At 43.1% G+C, this 20,815-nt stretch overlaps 1 protein-coding gene across 2 annotated transcripts in view; it reads right to left on the reverse strand.

The window, feature by feature from the left end:
• The window catches only part of ADARB2 (adenosine deaminase RNA specific B2 (inactive)), a 320,892-nt gene that overhangs the window by 112,029 nt on the left and 188,048 nt on the right, over positions 1–20,815 (reverse strand). For both annotated transcript variants that reach the window (XM_086741923.1, XM_086741922.1), the window contains one exon: positions 3,532–3,618. In XM_086741923.1, the coding sequence (XP_086598049.1) occupies positions 3,532–3,618 (87 nt within the window). The remainder of the gene's footprint in view (positions 1–3,531; positions 3,619–20,815) is intronic.

Here is a 20,815-nt window from a genome sequence, read left to right on the forward strand (position 1 = left end):
ATGCTCTCTGTCCAAGTTAGCAAATAAGTGCGTGCAGCAAAAGGCATGGGGTGGCCCACAGCAGAAACTGATCTAAGCATATGCCTTCCTGAACCAGGACCAGACTGTAGCTTAGCTTTAGGCATGGGAGAAATCCAAACGATAACAATAGACAGAGTTTTCAAAACAAAACCAGAGGGGTTGATTCTGTGGTGAATTGCTTGGGGCTCTGACTGCTGGAAGAGGATATTCACTGTCTTCTTAGAGGCAGAGTCCCTGCTGTATCTCACACTGTGCAATCAAAAGCTCTGGTGCCTCATGCTGCCTGAAGGGGACTTCAATCAACATGCTCGTAGCTGAACATGCTTTAATACACTGAATTTTGGGTTGGGATTTGTCCTACAGAACTGTTGCAGTGGTTGAAATCCATATGCTGGGGACCATCCCATCAGCTTCCTCTGCAGGCACTGGGGAGAGGTATTCACCGCAGCATTCACCGCACTGTCTGTGTGTATGGCAGCGTTGCACAATGAGATCCCCAGGAATCTTACATTCCTGCTAGAGATGCACCCTTCATTTGTAAGTACCTGTGTGTGGGGATAGTCTAATAGATGGAACGATTACAGATCGGAGACAGGCAGAGGTCTGTAACATCATGAAAGGCAGTCACTGAACAGGGAATGATTATTCACTGTTTCACGCAATCCAAGCACTAGAAACAGCAGGCTTGAAGCAATAAAAGGGTGCACTTTTTGACAACACACTAAATCACTGAACTCCCTGTTCCTGGCTGTTGTAAGATCAGAAGTATCAGTGGGCTCCGGAGAGGATTAGACTGGTCTGTTGATGTCTAACAAAGATGATGATTCAGGTGCAAAATCTAGCTGAGTAAATTTCTTGCTGGATGCTAGAAAAATGTACCAAGGGGAAGATCACTTTTTCTCAATGCATCACTACCAGCAAATGTCGAAGACACTGTACAGAGCTAAACTTCCTGTTTCTAATCCTGTGTGATGTTTCTTAAACCCCTAGCTAACTTCAACTTCTGGGAACGAGTAGGGCGGTCCTTTTCTCACATGTTGAAGATAAGGTCTTCATCAGAGACTGATGATTAGTTTACCCAAAATGCCATTCCAAAGGTGCCTAGTGCCTTTGACACATTTTTCTAGTACTAGTTCATGGATCATAAACCACAATAATGGTGTCTATATGCTAATAACCACCAGTTGAAAATGCACGTGTAGTTAAACTGGCATGCATTGCAACCATCCTCTGCTACCAGACTGCAACTGTTTTCATTTGCATCACTTGTCTTTCTTCAGTTTTATTTCTCTCTGCTATTTTCCTTTTCAATACAATTTATTTTATTATTACTATTATTTTATTTTATTTTATTTTATTTTATTTTATTTTATTTAATTTTATTTTATTTTATTTTATTTCACTTATTAAAATGTTTTTATCTCAGCCCACAGGTTTTCTCACTTTTACCCTTCTGATTCTTTCCCCCCATCCTGCTGGGGAAGGTGTGAGCGAGCAGCTGTGTGGTACTTAGTTGCTGGTTGGGGTTAAACTACAGTCACTTTGTAAAGAAGGCATAAAGGAATCAGAAACAGGATTTGAATCCATTTCAGCTAGTGGGACTCTGCCTACCGATACAGCACAGTCTAGGAAGGGGGACTCTCACAGGATGCTCAGGGAGCAGAAAGCTACAGGGATAAGCAAATCACTTCTCTGCCTTGCTAGCATTCTCCTAGGCTGCTCCTAAACCGTTAACACAGCACAGAAGAAGGTTCTTCTGCTTGTTCAAAGTAAATCACTGAAGCTCTTTAAAATGCCAAATCACTCTACAGGTACAGATGTGCTATAGAAATTAGTGTGATTTATATCACTGTACTAGAAGTGAACACTGAAATATGGCTAATTTTAAATTAATTCTTTTTTTTTTAAAGACTCTAATAGTAACACCTAAAAATGTGTTGTATATGCGAAGAAAAAATAGCTATATTTATCACTGGAGTGTATGTTTGACCCAAGGGAGGACTAGGCAGGATATCCCTGAAAGCAGTGAAATTTGCGATTTCTCTTTCAGAAAACACAGCTTACCCTGTCCATGTGAGCTATTTTAAAGACAGAGCAGGCACGAAGCAGTCTTGGCATTACAGCGGCAATAAGAAAATGGTGTTACAGTGTTTGGCTTGTACAAACTTCCTACATTACCTAAAAATAACTAAGTAGTACATTTGGGAAACATTACGCATGAGGTGCCTGCACAAGCTCATCATGTGCATAATATGTTTCCCGTGTGTACTTCTCATATCTCTTCCTGAAAATGTAGCCTCCCTGAGACCAATTTTGAAAGATTTTCAGGATTTTTTTTTTTTCCTTCGCTAAGATATGTAAAAACCTGCTGGTCCCTGCACAGCAGAATGGTGTGGCGACCACGTGATGCTCAGTAGCAGAAAACAGAGAGCTGTGCTTCTTCACTCCTTCACCAGCTATTCATCTTGGTGTAGCTCCACCATTAAATCAAGGAGATTAGCAATAACAGGGGAAAAAAAAAAAAACAATCCTCCCACCTACTAGCTCTAATAGGGCAACACGTCAACGCGTGTCTCGCTGGAAAAGAAACCCATCTGGTAGGTGATACTCAAACTCAAAGAGTTGCTCATTTGGTTCAGAGAGCTTCCCTCCCCTCCAATGATTCAAGATGTGTTACAATAAGCAGGGCTGGATAACACACAATAAGTGCTTCTAGGTGATAAATGGAAGGGCTTACTGAGGGTTACTTGGTCTTAACTGCACACTCCCAGAGTTCTTGGTGTTTTGAAGGCTTCACAGGTCCTTCAAACCCAGCAACGCTTTCCTCCAGCTCTGCAGTCATGGATTCAGGGAGTGTCAGTGATTTTGTTCTGTTGCAAGGGCTCAAGAGAATCTGGTGGCTAATTTTGGGCTTACATGTAGTTTACTCAAGTCTAGCTAACCATCTCCTCTCAATTGTATTTAGTTTCTTTATTTTCTTTAATTTTTGTTCTCCAGGTCACATCACAAAGTAAAAGAGAAAACAGTTTTTCAAGTAGGGGGCTTGTTCCTGCAGTGTTTACTCTTGCAAAGGTCCTTTTGTAATCAAGGAAATATAAACAGGGGCAAGACACAGCACCAAAATGTCCTGGTTTTTAGGGACTGTGAGAAAAGGGAGTGAACAAAATAAGGTAACAAACAGGAAAGGAAAAGGAGCTCCACAGTCCTGTAAACCTGAGTGTAAACATCTCCATTTTGTAAGAAATTTTTCCTTTGTATTTGTGACACATCACTTATGCCCTGCCATGCCAGGGTCTGCACAGGGAAAACTGGGAAGGTGAGCTGAGATTAACCCTTCATTCACTGGAGATTGGAGACTGTGCACTCAGCAGCAGGGAATTTTGCATTTTACATGCTTATGGCCTGCCAATATTCTTAAATCCACCTCCTCTTCACAACTGCCCCTACTCTGTAGAGGTTTTACCTTTAAACTTATTATTCATTTGACTATAAAGAAGAGAGACTGCTTACTTAGATTGTCTTCATCCTCCATGGTGGTTGTGCCAGGACTCAGGTACTTGAAGGGTGCTATGAAGGTTGACAGTATGCTTACTTTTTCTAGAAGAAAAGAGAAAAAAAAGAGATAAATATAAGCAATATTTTGTCAGTGCATTCTGATCTACTCCACACTTTTTCACAGGCAAAACCATCTCAGCAAGTCCATTTCCTTTTTTTTTTTTTTTTCTTGATTCTACAGCCCTCCTCAAAATTCACTGACCTGCAATGAGTTTATTGTACCAAACACACGTCCCTCCTGGTTTCTGCCCCTGTGTAGTGCTCCTTGACCATGCTTCCCAGCAATGGTGCCTGAGCACTGCAGAGCTGGGAATGCGGGAGGCTTGAGCTGGTCCCGCTGGGAATGAGGGAGACAGTCAGTCCTGGGAATGGGGACACTGGACTGCTTTAACGGATTAGACCATCAGCTCACCTCCTTGTTTCCTCCCACTGACAGAGGCTGAACCAGAAGTCTCAAAGAGAGCTCAAGGGTTGATGGCACAAGAGACTACGATGGCTTCTATTTCTAGAAATTGTTTATTTGATTTTTGGAAAACATTTACAGTGTGCACAGCAAGTTATTATCCAAACAACAAGAATCCTACTTGAAATCCTTCTTTTTCACATTCATATTAAGTGCAGTTCCTTCTACCTGCAGTTTCTGTTCATCCTACAGATAGCAGATGGCACAGACATTCACTCCCAATGTCATGATCAGCCTCTGCATTAGATGCCAGGAAAGATTCAGCAAAATGAGAACTGATATTGATTTATACTAGCTCAAAATTTGGCTCAGGATTAATCTACAGTGAAAAGTTGCTGTTAATATGAAAACTAGAAACAGGGATATATCGAAGATACCTGTTTTATTTAGTTCATTTTAGTTTGCTGCTCAATTTGTTTAGGCTGAATTCCCTCTGACAAGCTATGGGTACTTTGCTGGGGACCTACATTAACAGACTGTCTACGTAAGGTAGCAGAAGAAGCAGAAACACATTTTACAACAGTGATTCACTGCTTTGGAGGACGTAGTTGCTTTCCTAAAGTACTTCTCTGCTTATGAAGTCTCAGTTAGGTGGAAATGCTCTGAATTCTGCACATTGTGAACAATGCTGAGCTTTCATCCTCTGGCAGAAGCATCAAAACCAAACCAAGAATGCCTTCTTTCAAGTGACACACGAAAACTGATTTCCATGGGGACTTTCTTTATTGGTGAGAGTTTTTATCTGAATTTCCTTAAATTACCTGGCTGCTAATCTACCACTGGTCTGGAAAGAATTCCAGCTGAAGAGCTCTTAAACTTTTTCAGCAGTACATCTGTTAGCTTTTTGGCCTGGTTCTTCCTACCTTTGCAAATAATCCTTGCTCTTGGTAATGACAGTTACCAGAATCCATCCAACATGACTGCAGATGTTTGCCCTTAGCTAGGTAACACTGCAGCTCAAATCTATTATGAAAAAGCACAGTAAAAGCTGAGTGCTCTTTGTTAAGTAAATACAATAAGCAGAATAAAAGATTGCCTGAAAAAAACCTTTCTCCGTCCAGAAACCTTTCAGTCCAGACTAATATATAATTAGAGCACAAATTAGCCTTCTTGAATTGCAAATTCATTAAGGGATTGTAGTGATGTCATGAACCAACAGAATGAAGCTATTTATGAACGCGTTAGCCAAAAGATTTTCCTAAGTGAATACTTTCACACTTTTTGCTAAGATGTTGCTCACCGAGAACTGTGGTATCTCTGTACAACACTATCTCAGTGCGCGTGAGACTGTTGGGGTGTGATAGGGATAAAGGCTGTTATTCACTCCCAACTTTATCAACCAGTTTCTTTGATTAAAGTGAAAAGAACATAGGCTTTTGGGATCTAATCCAAAGGCTACATTTGGTAAGGGGAACGCTTCAAATGAGAGATGTAGGATCAGGTTTTGGCCTCAGCACCAGCAATAATGGTCCTATCTAGATACTAAGATGCAGAGACCTGACGTTTAATCTGACTGCTGATGGCTGTCAGACCTTCAGAACTAACCCTCCAGACACTTGATGTTGTGCACAACAACTTCTTTGCTGAGAAAATATTCTCACTTCTCACAGAGAGTTAATCCATTAACCAAGAAACGAAGACACGTGCTTTCTTGCTGAGGTTGCTAATGCCTACTCCTGCCACCCATCAAAAAGCAAAGCCATGTAGTTTTATGCTACACTACTATGAGGTAAAGGAATCTTCTGTGATTTATCTTTCACCCCAGCCGGTTTTGTGCAATCAATAGGAGAGATTTACAATCTGGATTTAAAATTTATCAAACTATTTCCCCTTTGGCCTCAAGGGACCCTTTAGCCATCTTAAGCTTTTGTTGTTACTGTTTCCCACCTGTCCCCAAAGACCTTGCTGGTGCCTTTACTTTGTGGGGCAGAGAAACAGGATGGCCTGTAAAATTTACTGCACTCTCAGAGCAGCAATGGATGGGTTTGTGTCAACCAAACTCAGGCAAGCCCTAATAACAGAATATCCTTCAATCAATACAAATGATAAAGATTATAATTTAATATTTCAATTCATTGGTTGAGCCATGGAAGATTTAGTGTGTGTCTGGAAGGAGGAGGAGAGCAGGGTTTTTGAGCAAGCGATGTAAGAAGAGAAGAGCTGTAATATGCACGTAGGGCAGATGAATTATTGAGCCTTTGGAGGAGGGGAAGATAGATGACAGGATAATTAAATGTACTTGTTTACAAGGAAATAATCTGGCTAGGTATAAAACTACTGCTATGATTGTGCACTTCCATCTTTGGCATGTTATTACCTACTACCATATATACACGTACCATAGGACACTACTTCAGCTTTATTGACAATGGTGAAATTCAGTGTTATTTTTGTTTACGATTTCAGAACAACATTAAGAGAGTTGTGTATTCACACTTTACAGTTCCCATATATTTTAATGTCCATCACAATTAGACTTATTTCCAGCAGTTTGATGAAATTTTATGAATAAGAATAAAATAATAGACTCTTTAAGGTTGGAAAAGACCTCCAAGATCATCAAGTCCAACCATCAACCTAACACCACCATGCCTACTAAAACATGTCCTGAAGTGCCACATCTACACGTTCTTTGAACACCTGCAGGGACGGTGACTCCACCAGTTCCTTGGGCAGCCTGTTCCAGTGCCTGATCACTCTTTCAGTAAAGAAATTTTTCCTAATATCCAACCTAAACCTCCCCTGCCACAACTTGAGGCCATTTCCTCTCATCCTGTCACCAATTACTTGGGAGAAGAGACCAACATCTGCTTCCCTACAATCTCCTTTCAGGTAGTTGTAGAGAGCACTGAGGTCTCCCCTCAGTCTCTTCTTCTCCAGTCTAAACAATCCCAGTTTCCTCAGCCGCTCCTCATAAGACTTGTGCTCCGGACCCCTCACCAGCTTCCTTGCCCTTCTCTGGATGCGCTCCAGCAACTCAACGTCCTTCTTGTACTGAGGGGCCCAAAACTGAACACAGTATTTGAGGTGTGGCTTCAGCAGTGCTGAGTACAGGGGCACAATCACTTCCTACTCCTGCTGGCCACACTGTTCCTGATACAAGCCAGGATGCTGTTTGCCTTGGCCACCTGGGCACACTGCTGGCTCATAGAATCACAGAATCATAGAATCATAGAATCATAGAATGGTTAGGATTGGAAGGGACCTTCAAAGGTCATCTAGTCCAACCCCCCTGCAAGGAGCAGGGACATCCCCAACTAGATCAGGTTGCTCAGAGCCTCATCCAGCCTGGCCTTGAACGTTTCCAGGGATGGGGCCTCCACCACCTTTCTGGGCAACCTGTTCCAGTGTTCTATAACTCGCATCGTAAAAAAATTTTTCCTAATATCCAATCTAAATCTACCCCCCTCTATTTTAAAACCATTACCTCTCGTCCTATTGCAACAGGTCTTACTAAACAGCCTCTCCCCATCTTTCTTGTAGGCCCCCTTGAGGTACTGGAAGACCGCTATCAGGTCTCCCCAGAGCCTCCTCTTCTCCAGGCTGAACAGCCCCAACTCTCTCAGCCTGTCCTCATAAGAGAGGTGCTCCAGTCCTTTTATCATCTTCGTGGCCCTCCTCTGGACCTTCTCCAACTGGTCCATGTCCTTCTTATGTTAGGGGCTCCAGAACTGGACACAGTACTGCAGGTGGGGTCTCACCAGGGCAGAGTAGAGGGGGAGAATCACCTCCCTCGACCTGCTGGCCACGCTCCTCTTGATGCAGCCCAGGATGCGGTTGGCCTTCTGGGCCGCAAGGGCTCATTGCCTGCTCATGTTAAGCTTCTCATCCACCAGCACTCCCAAGTCCTTCTCCTCAGGGCTGCTCTCAATCCATTCACCGCCCAGCCTGTATTTGTTCCTGGGATTGCCATGACCCAGGTGCAGGACCTTGCACTTGGCCTGGTTGAACTTCATGAGGTTGGCACGGGCCCACCTCTCCAGCCTGTCAAGGTCCCTCTGGATGGCATCCCTCCCTTCCAGCGTGTCGATGGCACCACACAACTTGGTGTCGTCGGCGAACTTGCTGAGGGTGCACTCTATCCCACTGTCCATGTCACCGACAAAGACGTTGAACAGGGCCGGGCCCAGCACGGACCCCTGAGGGACGCCACTCTTGACCGGTCTCCACATGGACACTTAGCCGTTGACCACCACTCTCTGAGTGCGGCCATCCAGCCAACTCCTTATCCACCGAGTGGTCTGTCCATCAAACCCATGCCTCTCTAGTTTAGAGAGAAGGATGTCGTGCGGGACAGTGTCAAAGGCTTTGCACAAGTCCAGGTAGATGATGTCAGTTTCTCGTCCCCTGTCCACCGATGCCGTCACCCCGTCATAGAAGGCCACCAAATTGGTCAGGCACGATCTGCCCTTGGTGAAGCCATGTTGGCTGTCACCAACCACCTTCTTGCTCTCCATGTGCCTTAGCATGGTTTCCAGGAGAATCTGCTCCATGACCTTGCCAGGCACAGAGGTGAGGCTGACCGGCCTGTAGTTACCTGGGTCTTCCTTATTCCCCTTTTTAAAAATTCGGGTTATGTTCCCTCTCTTCCAGTCCTCGGGGACCTCACCAGACCGCCACGACTTCTCAAATATGATAGCCAGTGGCTTGGCAACTTCATCCGCCAGTTCCCTCAGGACCCGCGGATGGATCTCATCAGGTCCCATGGACTTGTGCACCTTTAGGTTCCTCAGATAATCCCAAACCTGCTCTTCGAGTACAATGGGCAGTTCTTCATTCTCGCAGTCCCTGCTTGCACCTTCTACAGCTTGGGTGGTGGGACAGGAACTCTTGTCGGTGAAGACTGAGGCAAAAAAGTCATTGAGAACCTCAGCCTTCTCCATGTCCTGGGTAACCAGGACACCAGTTCCCTTTCGGAGGGGGCCTACATTTTCCCTGGACTTTCTTTTGTCCCCTATGTACCTATAAAAGATCTTCTTGTTGCATTTTATATCCCTGGCCAGATTCAGTTCTGCCAGGGCTTTGGCCTTCCTTACCTTATACCTGGCCACTCGTGCAGCCTCTTTGTAGTCCTCCCAGGCTACCTGTCCCCACTTCCACCCTCTATAGGCTTCCTTTTTCACTTTCAGTTGGTCCAGGAGCTCCTTGCTCATCCACGCAGGCCTCCTGGCCTTTTTGCCCGACTTGTTTTTCATCGGGATGCACCTCTGCTGAGCTTGGAGGAGCTGCTCCTTGAATACAGACCAACTTTCCTGGGCCCCTCTTCCCTCCAGGGCCGCCTCCCATGGCACTTGGCCCATCAGGTCCCTGAAGAGGCTGAAGTCCGCCTTCCTGAAGTCTAGGGCAGAGAGCTTGCCGTGTAGTTTCCTTGCTGCCCCGTGGATCTTGAACTCCACCATGTCATGGTCACTGCAGCCAAGGCTGTCCTTTAGTTTCACATCCACCACCAGCCCCTCCCTGTTGGTAAGCACAAGGTCGAGCATGGACATGGCTGGATACGAAAAAGCCATACAGTTCCTCAGAGGAATACCTTTAAAGTCTCCTTTTTAATCTCACTCTCTTCTCCTTCTATGCCCTTTTTTTTTTTTCTCAAAAAGAAGCAATGACATGTAGCCCAAAATTATAGTGGCTCTTTAACTTTATAATTGTAAATATTCTCCATATTTATCTGAGGAAATTATTCTTCAAGCCTATGAGAGAGGGTCTAAGAGAAGAAAACAAGACATTTCAAAAACTCTTCTCTCCAGAAAGGCAGAATGCATAACCCTAAGTTTCTGAGAACCAATACAAGGAGCTATTATTGCTTACGTTACAGTTGTACCGCAGGTCTCTGATGACACGAAGGAGCGATTTCATGAGGGCCTACGCGGACACAAAGGAAGCTGTATTTACAACGGAAAGAGCAGGTGTAGCAGGATTTATGTCTAGCCACCCTGGAGCACTAATGCAGGACAATGGCATCATATTTTGTAGCTTATTCACTGAACAAACATTCTTCCAAGTGATGCCAAGTGGAACTCTGCTCCAGAACCCTAAGCACAAAAATCACTATTTCTCCTGACGGGAAGCCCATTGTAGGAAGAAACCTCACTCTCCTCTCTTTTAGAATGGAAAAGGATTTGAATCCATGCTTCGTAAGTACATATTTTCCAACAACAGCAAGTAGTTAAAAAATAATCACGAACACTGTTTTGACAGTAGCCATATAAATGATTTAAACAAATAAAAAAAAAACATTGGCCAAGATATATTTTGCATGAAACCCAGAAAATTATTTAGTCCAAATGATTCAGCAAAGCCTGGCATATAAGGCAGCCAAGTTTCCACTAAAATCTGCTATTTTTGTGAAGTTGCTTTCACCCTGTGGAGGCAGTCAAAAGACTGGTCACAGGTCCCGTAAATACACTTCTATTGTGAAGACAAGAATACACGTATACAGCTACAAACAGCATTCGTGCCCTTCATCCCTATCAGTATTTAAAGGGCACCAGACAATGCAGCTTGATCATCAAACATGCGGAAGTTCTTTCACTCTCAATCACCCGAATAAAAGCGATGGGAACGGCAGGAGCTCAACACTTTTAAAAATCAAGCCTTATACATGTGGGACAAATTGTTTAGCTTTAAGAAGAGCAGACTGAGTGGGGTCATAACAACAGTCTTCAAATACATAAAAAGCTGCTGCATAGAAGAAAGGAGCAAACTGCATTCCATGTGCATTAACACAACTAGAAGTAATGGACTTAAATTACACCAAGGAAAATTCACTTTAAACACTAAAAAAACCTTCCTGGCAGCAAGGATAGTGTAGCACTGGCATATATTGTCTGCTGGGGAGGTTGAGGAGCTGTTGATGCTGCAGGGCTGTAGGAAGATGGCTGGCATCTGCAGGGTGTTGCACCCGTCCTTAGGCCCGTCTCTTACAGTGTCTCCTATCCCTGTGGATCCCAGTAGGAAAACTCATCCTGGCCTTGAGATCACACAGCAGGTTCTAGCCAAAACTTGGAAAAGTGAGTAGTATTTGCTACTATTAGCTAATCGCTGAGCAGAAGCTTGTGGCATGCTCTTTTGCTTGGCAGCTAATGAGCACTATTAATAATTTTTTTTTAAATGCAACTTATGAACACAAGAAGGATTAGACAGATGGCTACCAGTGGTTTGCCAGATCAGCATTAGCAATGTTTTACTGAATTAGTTTCATTCTCATATTCTAATTGATTGCCGGAAGCTACTTTACTTGTCAGAGGTTTCTTTAATAGTATTCTTTTAAAAACACAATGTGAACATTATAAACCAGTCCTAAGTAATTAATTTGGTTTGCATGCAGTATGAAATGACTCAGGAAGGGTCAATTCTGATGCAATAAGGCAAACTCAGCTGCAAAACTTCTTGAAAAAACCCTAGATTTTTATTTCTCTGAAGCAGTATTTGCAACTACTCAAATAGTTACATTTTTACAGTTGTCTTAGCTTTGATTTATTTTGAAAGGGGGGAATATAGGGAGGGAAGAGAGCCTGCACATCAGGAGATAATTCTCTATTTTCCTTCTCATACCTTAGACAGTTCAGGCTTGGGCTGACAGTGATTGACAGGACGAGGGGATTCTTTACACAAAAGAAAAATATGGCAAATTTCTGGGGAAAATAGCAATGTCTTTAAACCATAACACAAGGGCTGACAGCCTTCCAAATTACGGCTTGTACAGCCACCATGCTGCATCATTTACTTTAAGCAGCCAGTTTCCAGATAGGGATTTACTTGCTTGGTGCCAGAATCAGCCTTTACAGCTGAATTCAAGACCCAGCCACTGCGTCAGGAGTTACCGAGTGTGCAGGGCTGCAGCGGCACTGCCCAACTGCTTTTTGCTTCACAGGCAAGTGGGAAGGCTCTGTGTGATGCTCTTGTGTACCCACTCTGACAAAGCTGTGCTGGGGTGCCTGTGGATGACCACCATGGGACTGGAAGGACCGTCTCCGTCCGTCTCCTCCAGCTGTGGGGTTTAAGTTCGAAGCGTGGCTGCCCTAAACACCTTCAGAGGGCTCGTGTGTCTGTACAGACACAGCGGCTGCTTTGGCACGGCTGCGTGCCTGGTGCAGGAGTTTAAGTCTGGTGCTCTGCATTGCACAGGACAAATTCAAGCCTGTGTATATTTGCAAGGGGCTATTAACACACGCCCATTCTTGTTAGTTTGCATTTTATTTTGTTCTCTCTCTGCTACAATGGGAGGCCTGAAGAGGAAACCTTGCTGGCATCATGAGCCCTTGAGAGCCATTGGTCAATGCAATCGGAGCAACACATCTGAGCAGCCCAATGGGGAAAAAAAAGTCTGTATATTGGAGGATACGAAAGGGCTAAAATAGGTGGGACTGTTCCTGTCTGCAGATACACTGCTTGGCACTTCTGAGAGTGTGGCCTCTGAGGTGGGTAGCTGCTAAAGATCTGCTTTTTATAATTGGTTTTCAATCCAAGGCATTTGTGGTGATATCCCACCCTGGCCCATGTGGGAACGGCGAGGAAAGCTTTTCTTGGAGGTAACAGAAGAATATGTTGAGAGAAAAAAACTTCTAGTTGAATAAGATTTTTGCCTGTAACATTTTTCTTAAAAGCAGGGAGACAAGGGAATATTCAGATTAAGGAATTTAGGTTTTTAAAAGAAAAAAACAGTATTCAGCATTACTCTTTTTATTCTCTGCTTCAGCAGGGACCTGAAATGAAGATGTAAAATATGAAAACACATTTTTTCTTGTCTGATAATCAAAGGGAAGACAAAACCAGGGAACATCTGGGTAGTCAGTGTTTCAGGTGAAGGCTTTCAGCTGCATGAGGCACATACATTGTACTTTGAGTTAGAAGTCAGAGGTGTGAACCAGAGCCACGAAGCCTTCCCCTGAAACAGGGCAACAAGCTGTTCAGTATGATGCAGTGCCCAGGCACAAAATCACCTGCCCCGGTGCGTCGCCTGGGAGTCGATCATGGCCTGCCAAGTGCAGGGGTCTGCTGTAAAGGGATCTACTTGCTGCCTTTATCATTTATTTATCTAGTTCCTGGTGCAGTGAATATCTTTCTGCTGTATTGTTGTTCAGTGGTTAGCAAAATGGGATCCTTGTCCAAGACGAGAGCTCTGAAATGCCATTATATTAAATAGCAATAACAGTTCATGGTATTATGATACTGCAGAGAACACTGAATGTGAAATATCAGTTAGTTCAGGGAGCTGGCAACTGGATTAATCCTTTTACCTCTGTGCATCCTGTTCTGGCTGTTTACTGACCCAGAACTACTAGCCTGTGAAAGCTAGTGATGATGATCCAACCCCTAACAGGCAGCAGCAGGTTCATGCCCTGTGCTTCGGACACTCTGCAGTCCTGCATCCCCCCAGGGCCTCCGCACACAGCCATGCTCATTTGCTCTGAGGTCTAAACAACTTCTAGTTTATCACATAGGAAGCAGAAAGGGCCAGCAATAAAGCCACGCATGTGATTTGTATGGATATATCCAATATGATTTGAGATACAGGAGATATCCTCTGGGATATCTTTAATTGATCACATCATGGGCCTTAGCCACTGCGTGCAGCATCTGGGACATTATTTCTTTCCACAGAGGCATGTCCTGCAGCTCTCTTTTCCTTTCCCAGAATAGAGAGAGTGGGTTTTAGCTGCAGTTTCATCAGATGAATGGAAATGGACATTTGAGTAGACAAATCTCAGGGGCTGTACTTCAGCACTATAACAGCCCACTCCAAGCTGCTTTACCATGAAAGGCCATTTACAGAATGAAACATGTTGTGTTGTGAAATATTAGTTTTTTATTACTTCTAGTAAAGAGAAAGTAAGTAAAAACACAAGGTGCTAGATGGATTTTTTTATAAGAAAGGCAATGTGTATTTGTGTTGTTCTCTATTAGATTCTACAGAAATCAATCTGAAATCTAGTTCAGCCTAGTAAAATTAGATCTAAAACTATTTAATTTTGTTGCAAGAGTGTTTTCCTCTACTGATGCCTTGCTTGAGGACACACAGAGATAAAAACTCTTGAGTTATTATCAGTTTATGTGCATCTCCGTCTGCCTCTGGAGTGTACTATATTATGTATTTCCTAAGTGATCCGGCTGTGGCTTGGAGATGGCAGTTTAAAAATCATGTCTTTGTAACCTTCTTATGCTATTTGAGTATTCATTTCAGAAATATTTTTATTTTGCATCCTATAAACTGTGACAAGCTTTTTTTTCCCCTCTTTTTTTTCTCCCTTTTTTAGTATGTCATCACTTAAGAAAACGGGAGAAGCACAAAAGAGAATGATTGTGTAAAAATCATCAGTGCTCAGCTCTGTGTGCTGAAGTCTTGCAATGAAGACCATAAAAATGGCCATTGGATTTATTAAGCGTATAATAAATCTTCATGATTAACACTACCTATGACTATTTGATTGCAAGCCAGCTGCATATCAAACAGTATTATCAAAGAGCATCTGTCTACAAATTTGGGGCAAATTGAAGGGTTCCTTTAGTCACGTGGGAAACTAGTTTGGCCAGTATTAAGGCAAACAGGCTAATTTCTCATTAGGCTGCATCTACATACAAATCTACACTACTTAAGGAACATGCTCAATTTGGCTTAAGAGAGCTTTGCCCATCACTAATTTAAACCTGGTAACTGAATTGTGACCTTGTGAAACATGAGTGGGCTATGCTAAAGTAAGAGTATCAAAGTTAGCAAAGGTATTTAAAAGGACACCTGGAACCAGTGGATCTGAGGTCTGGGGGGGTGAAGCAGCTGCTTATGTAGGCATTACTACAGACTGCGTCTCAGGACTGTGCATGCAGAAGGATATGGACGACACAAAGCTCTGTGCTGCACTACCTGATTTTGAAAGGTTTGGCCACCTTCTGAAATCAGCAGTCCACTTGGGTACATAAAGTCTAAGGTGGGGCCGAGCTGTTAAAGACAAACTTCAGTTCTCCAAACCCTAAGTGTCCAAGTTCAGCCAAAGTCTGCTGTAAGAGGGGCTTAATAACCATAGGAAGGACTGATCTCACTTAGCCTTCTGAGAGGAGATATTGGCATGGACATGTGCAGATAAATGTCTGCTGAGATAAGTACAATAAATCCCTCTTAGAAGGTGCCTCTTGATTTTACTGGGGGCCTGGACTATTGATTTAGACTAAAAGACTAACTCGTAGATGTCCAAAGGTAGAAGACATGATTTCTGCCATACCTTGCTAGGAGGTCTTGATCTGTGTTCTAGCGGGTGTTATCAGTGCTTGCTGCTGGATCGCATGATGCAGAGGGAGATGTCCTGCTTCCCTGAGCAATGCAACGCCAGAGAGAAGGCTATACCGTTGACAGGCTTTCTTGGTACTCTTTCAGCCCTTAATCTTCACATAGGTTTGAATAATGAACTGTTTTGTGTGTTATTGAAGGAGGGATCAGGACTCCTTTATGGTCACAGAGCTCATGCTGAGGGCACTCAAAGAATAAGAAACATTAGGAGTTATTGGAGATGGAGAAACTATAAGAAGATGTTTGTATAGCTGCAGTGTAGATGAACAGCTAAGTATTAGTTTTGCACTTTACAAGATAATAGTTTCACTGTATAACGTGTGGAACACCTAATACAGGCATAATGGTGTGCTTTACCTCAACACAAACTGCTCTTTTAGTTCTAAGATATCACTCTCCAACCTGCAGTAATGCCTGCAAACGCGCATACAGATATAGCTGTTCAGCTCCTCTACAACTGATGAAACCCACTGAACAATGTGAAACAGCCCCAGCTGAGGGCAGACACTGCCTGTCAGCACTCCCCTTTGAGCTATAACCCCCTCCTTCCCAAACTGAATATCTGCTTAAACATTAGGAAATAAATGGCCTGCATCAGAAAGGTCCAGTCAGCAATTAGTGATGAAAGGCTTTGTTTAATCTGCTCTCTGTTCACCTACTGTAAGTCAGCCAAGTATGACCTCTCTCTCTTGTACTTCCATAATAACGCATCTTTAACATGAATCCCATCCTGATTTATCCTTTATAACATGAGGTAGTCTTGTGTTAACCAACCTGTCTGTGGGTAGAAAGTTAAAGCCATTATCATTATAATTTACGAATGCTTTTACTGAGATACGTGTGCTTATTGAAAGCAAAAAAAATAACTCCAAGTGATGTAAGAAGGCTGAGATTTACAGGGCTTTCTCAGACGAGATGCTACTGACAGAAGTCAGGTCTGCTAATTGAGCCAGTTATTTAAGTATTTAGGCACTTAAATTCCCATTTGACCTTGTGGGAGCTGAGCCAGCTAAAAGGAGTTAGGAGCTGCCCTGAGGCTGCCCCAGGTGTTTACTACGAAGTAACTGCTCCAATTTCACCTGTTAAGGCATGAGCCTTTAATATTTATTAAGCTTTCCATCACAGCCTGCACAGAGCCTGAAACCTTCAGGTTCATCACTGCTACTTTGTTAGTATTTTCTTTTTACCTTTTCGGTCTTTATTCAATCACAGCACAAATGGCTTGGAATCTATTCCTCAATTAAGAGCGGTGACAAAGGAAAAGTTGGCTAACGCTTCACAAAGAAGGCTAAGTTTTCAGACTGATGCAAAGGCAACTTGACACCTGACTCCCATCAACAATAATAATGGGGGCTATGCATCTAACTCTTTCTGCACTGTGCTGACATTGTACCCTTGAATGTTAGTACAGTCCAATAATTCTCCAAAGATGAGGCAGCTTATTTTCTCTGCCATTGCTGCTTTGCTGGCATTTTTATGGCATTCCCAGAAGTACTACCTGTCAGAGTTAGTACTTCCAAGGATGGCATTGCTTTGGGGTGATTGAGGATTGATGTAATTAAAGAGAAGGCAGTCTACTGCTTGCCCGTGGGTATTTTATATCAAGCGTTTCACTGCACAGCTACGATGGATGATTTAAATGATGACAAAGTTGGGCTGCTCTGTATGTGCAATAGTGACTTGAATCAGGAGTTCAGGGATGTGAGTCTGGTATTTTAGGCTTAGAGAATTCTGAGAATGCTGCAGAAATGGAGCTTTCTAGCAAAACTGCAACCTTCCCATGAGCTATTTAATACCATCACTGGAAACTCTGAGAGACTAGTCACAGGAAGGGACTAGTCCCAGTCACAGCTAAGGACAAGAAAGATTATTATTTGGAAAGGAACAGGAAAAAAAAAGTATATAATATTACATCATTGAATAAATCCATTGGGTGCACTTGTCTTAAGTGGGATTATCAGACTAAATCTACACATGCTTTTGTACCTATCCACATCTGGAGCAGTCACTGTAGGCTTTCTTTATAATCAGTGAAGACTGTATATATAGTCAATATAGCCTATGGCATTAAAGTACATAAATTTAATCCTAAAGTAAGTATGTGTTAGTCTTGTTCTGTAACTTGAACATGTTAAAATCCATGTGAAGTATCAGGCATATTATTGCCTCAGTGCTTACCCCTTAATAAACTGATAAAGTGGTAGAATACAGTAGGAAAGATGCTCTCTAACACTGCAGACAGAGTTTGATAAGGATGGTCAGGGAACATAAAGCAGCTCCTTGTGCAGAAAGAAGAGGAATTTTCTCTTCCCTGCTGTAATGTCCATAAACTCCAATTACATTTATAACTTTGCATTAAATAAAATATGTTATTTTACACAAGCACTTAAAAAGTCTACTAAATATCCAATAACAGTTTTCTTTATTCCCTTGTTAGCAGCTGCCATGATGGCAGAACTTGCACAGGAATGAAAGTGATTTAGTGCATTGATTTGCAGTTGGCACGGCCCTCTGTTCTCAAACAGAACTGATTAGCTTAGCAGGAAAGTGCCATTTACTTTTTATCGCGTTTCTTTTCTGCTCATCTCCCTTCGGTGGCTGCCAAGAGGAACAGCAGAACTGTAACCTCCTGAGCTTACTTTCTTCAGCTCCAAATTCTGCAGTTCAGAGGACTGATTTGTCTGGATGGTGCTGCAGCATCAATACCCATGCCAGGGTTACTGCTTGGGTATCTGAAAACAGGTCCTAGTGAGCTCTTTCAGGCTGTTTCTCCACGAAATTAACCTGGACTATGACAACTCTGTATGTACCAAAAAGTCTCATCTAAACCAGGATTTTAGGTTTGGGTTGTTTTTTTTTTCACCATTTACTGGAAAAGCTAATAGGACACTAAGGCATAACGTCTAGCTGGGAAGATTTCTCCTGAGTATGTCACTTCTGCTTCACAGACTGACCCTAGGGCTTGCCTTCTAATACATAACATTTGGAGGACTGTGTATACACTTCTGCACCTCTGATCTTCTGTGTATTGAAGCCGCTGGGGAAACTCTTGATTCACCAGTTAAAAGTAAAGATTTTCTGCAGCACAGAATGACTAGCAGCTGCAGTAAAAACAGTGGGAGTCATTGAATTAGCAATTATTTTCCCTTGAAGACCAATTCACGACAGAAGTTCAGTTTGCTTTGGATAAGACTCCATAATTTCACGGGTCAGATCCTCAACTGCAGTGAATCTGTGTGGCTTTATTGAAGTCCACGAACACACACAGAGTCATACCAGCTGAGGTCACTGGAATAACACTGTTTCAAACCAGTTAAAGATCTGATCCCATAAACTTATGCTGACTATTCAGTCTCCTTAGTCATTCACAGTTCTCATGCAAACTGGTCAAAAATTCCACAAAGCCAAAGCTCCTCAGGGACGTTTGAGATTTCCAAGTCTGTTTTTACTGAAAAATAAGAAGAAAAAAATAGGAATGGGTGGGAGGCTGAAAACCATGGTTCAGAGTTATTTCTGGAAACAAAATGAAAAGATAAAGAGGAGAGAGAGAATTTCCTTCCTACTTTCTAGCTGAAATTCACTTTTAATAATATTAATCCTTTTGAACTCTTTACAGTTAGCAGAGATGAAGAGGCTAATCTCTGCCTCTTCTACACTGGAGGCTCCATTAGTTCTACTAAATAGCTGGTGCAGCACCACAGAAGGAAGTACATACGCATTTACCTCCCTTCTCCTTTGATCTCAGAAAGAGATTATAAGACAGCTCCCATGCTCTGTTCTTTCATTTTAAAATGCAAAAGCAATCTGAAACTTTATTCCCTCTGGTACAGGAAATCCTGGTGAGGAGAGGGCCCCTTTACTAGAAAATGTATACCTCACACGCTTCAAATGTATCTAACTCCATTAGTCATATGAATTCAGTATCTTTTATTCCCTCTTTTGAGCCATCTTCCCTCTTTCCACAACAACAAAGAAAATCCTCTTTTCTGGTAAAGAAGGAGTAATTTGAACTGCACTTATTCAAAAGACCACAGTACCTGCCATAGCTGAAGACGCTTAGAGTCACTGGTTAGACAACCATTCTGCCTGGGACTTCTTCCTGAGGACTGATGTCCAGGCCCTGCTTTTCAAATCAGGAGAAAATGGAGCAAGGATCATGTGTTTTAGGAGACGGGGTAGCTGGGGTATGGCAGTGAAGGAAGACCCTTTTATCTGTCGTGACCCAGTTACTGCATTTATCCAGAGCAGGACTGTGGTGGGGCTGGAGACAGACTGGCACTCATGGGCTGGGACTGACAGTCCTGGGGAACGCTGGAACAGGGTCCTGGGCTGTGGGCAGGATGGGGGGGAACCCCGAGAGGCTGGGCAGGGAGGAGGATGCCCATCAATGCCCTCAGGCACCTGACAATCAGCAGACTTTTAATGCAGTCTGGCTACCTGCACATACAGTTCCTCTCCTATGTATATTTTAATGCTTTTCTATATATATGAACCTTTAAATTAGGCCAGTGACATTTCAACATAGTAAAAATAATAATGAACATTTAACAGTAATCCTGCTCTTCCCCAGTGCCAGCTATGGCAGGCACTAATCCACCCAAAATACCAATCTTTGCAGTAATCACACACTTAATGACCGTACTTGCTGAAGCCTCGGTTGACTTCCAAGTCTGTTGATTAAAACATGCCAGGTTCTGATATGCAGCAAAGACGCTGTGAATTGCCACTGTGTGACTTCTCCTGTGACCTCCTTGCAGCAGACCCTGCAGTGCAGGAACATGCTCACCCTGTCCCATTGGCACTCTGTCACTGTCCCGGGCACAGTTGATGGGTGACAGTGGTACCAACAAGACAGGCACTGGAAGAGTCGGCAGCAAATGCCAGGACAGGGAAGAGCTAGAGCTGCCACAGAGCTCATCTGAGCAACCCACTGGTGGGGCCAGCCTACAGCCTGATGTCCTGCAGCATGGATGGTTTCTTTGCTACACTGTCATACATATATGCCAGGTCAGTATAGCAAAACGATACTTACAACCTCAGTTGCCCCGTATAAGAAATAGGCTGTGCACTGATGTCTTCAGTTTTGTAGTATTCTTATTCGAATTTTGAATCCACGACACTACAGTGTGTTTGGAGTTACGGGGGTCACATCTGTAGTGCCATGGCTAAAGACCAAGGCATCGCAACCATATTTATTAATTTTTCCACGTCATTTGATTGTCCAGGACCATTCAGAGAGTCCAAGAGCATTCGTGCTAAGAAAATTGAAACACTTTGGCCTTGACTGAGCTTCAGCCGATGAATTTGCTTCATATTTGTTAACAAAACAAAGCAAGAGAGAGAGGGAGAAAGAGAAGGTGGCAATTTGTCTCCAGAAGTAGCCACACAGTAAATCTCCAGTGAACAGAGTTTTATGGAAGAAAGTCTGTTTTCACTGTTCTGCTTCCAGATGGTTATAGATGGTTTTCAGGATAAATGCAATTGTCTAATGCCGA

Source organism: Chlamydotis macqueenii, chromosome 2 (genome assembly GCF_036417535.1).
Source record: "Chlamydotis macqueenii isolate bChlMac1 chromosome 2, bChlMac1.mat, whole genome shotgun sequence".
NCBI classification, from domain to species: Eukaryota; Metazoa; Chordata; class Aves; order Otidiformes; family Otididae; genus Chlamydotis; species Chlamydotis macqueenii.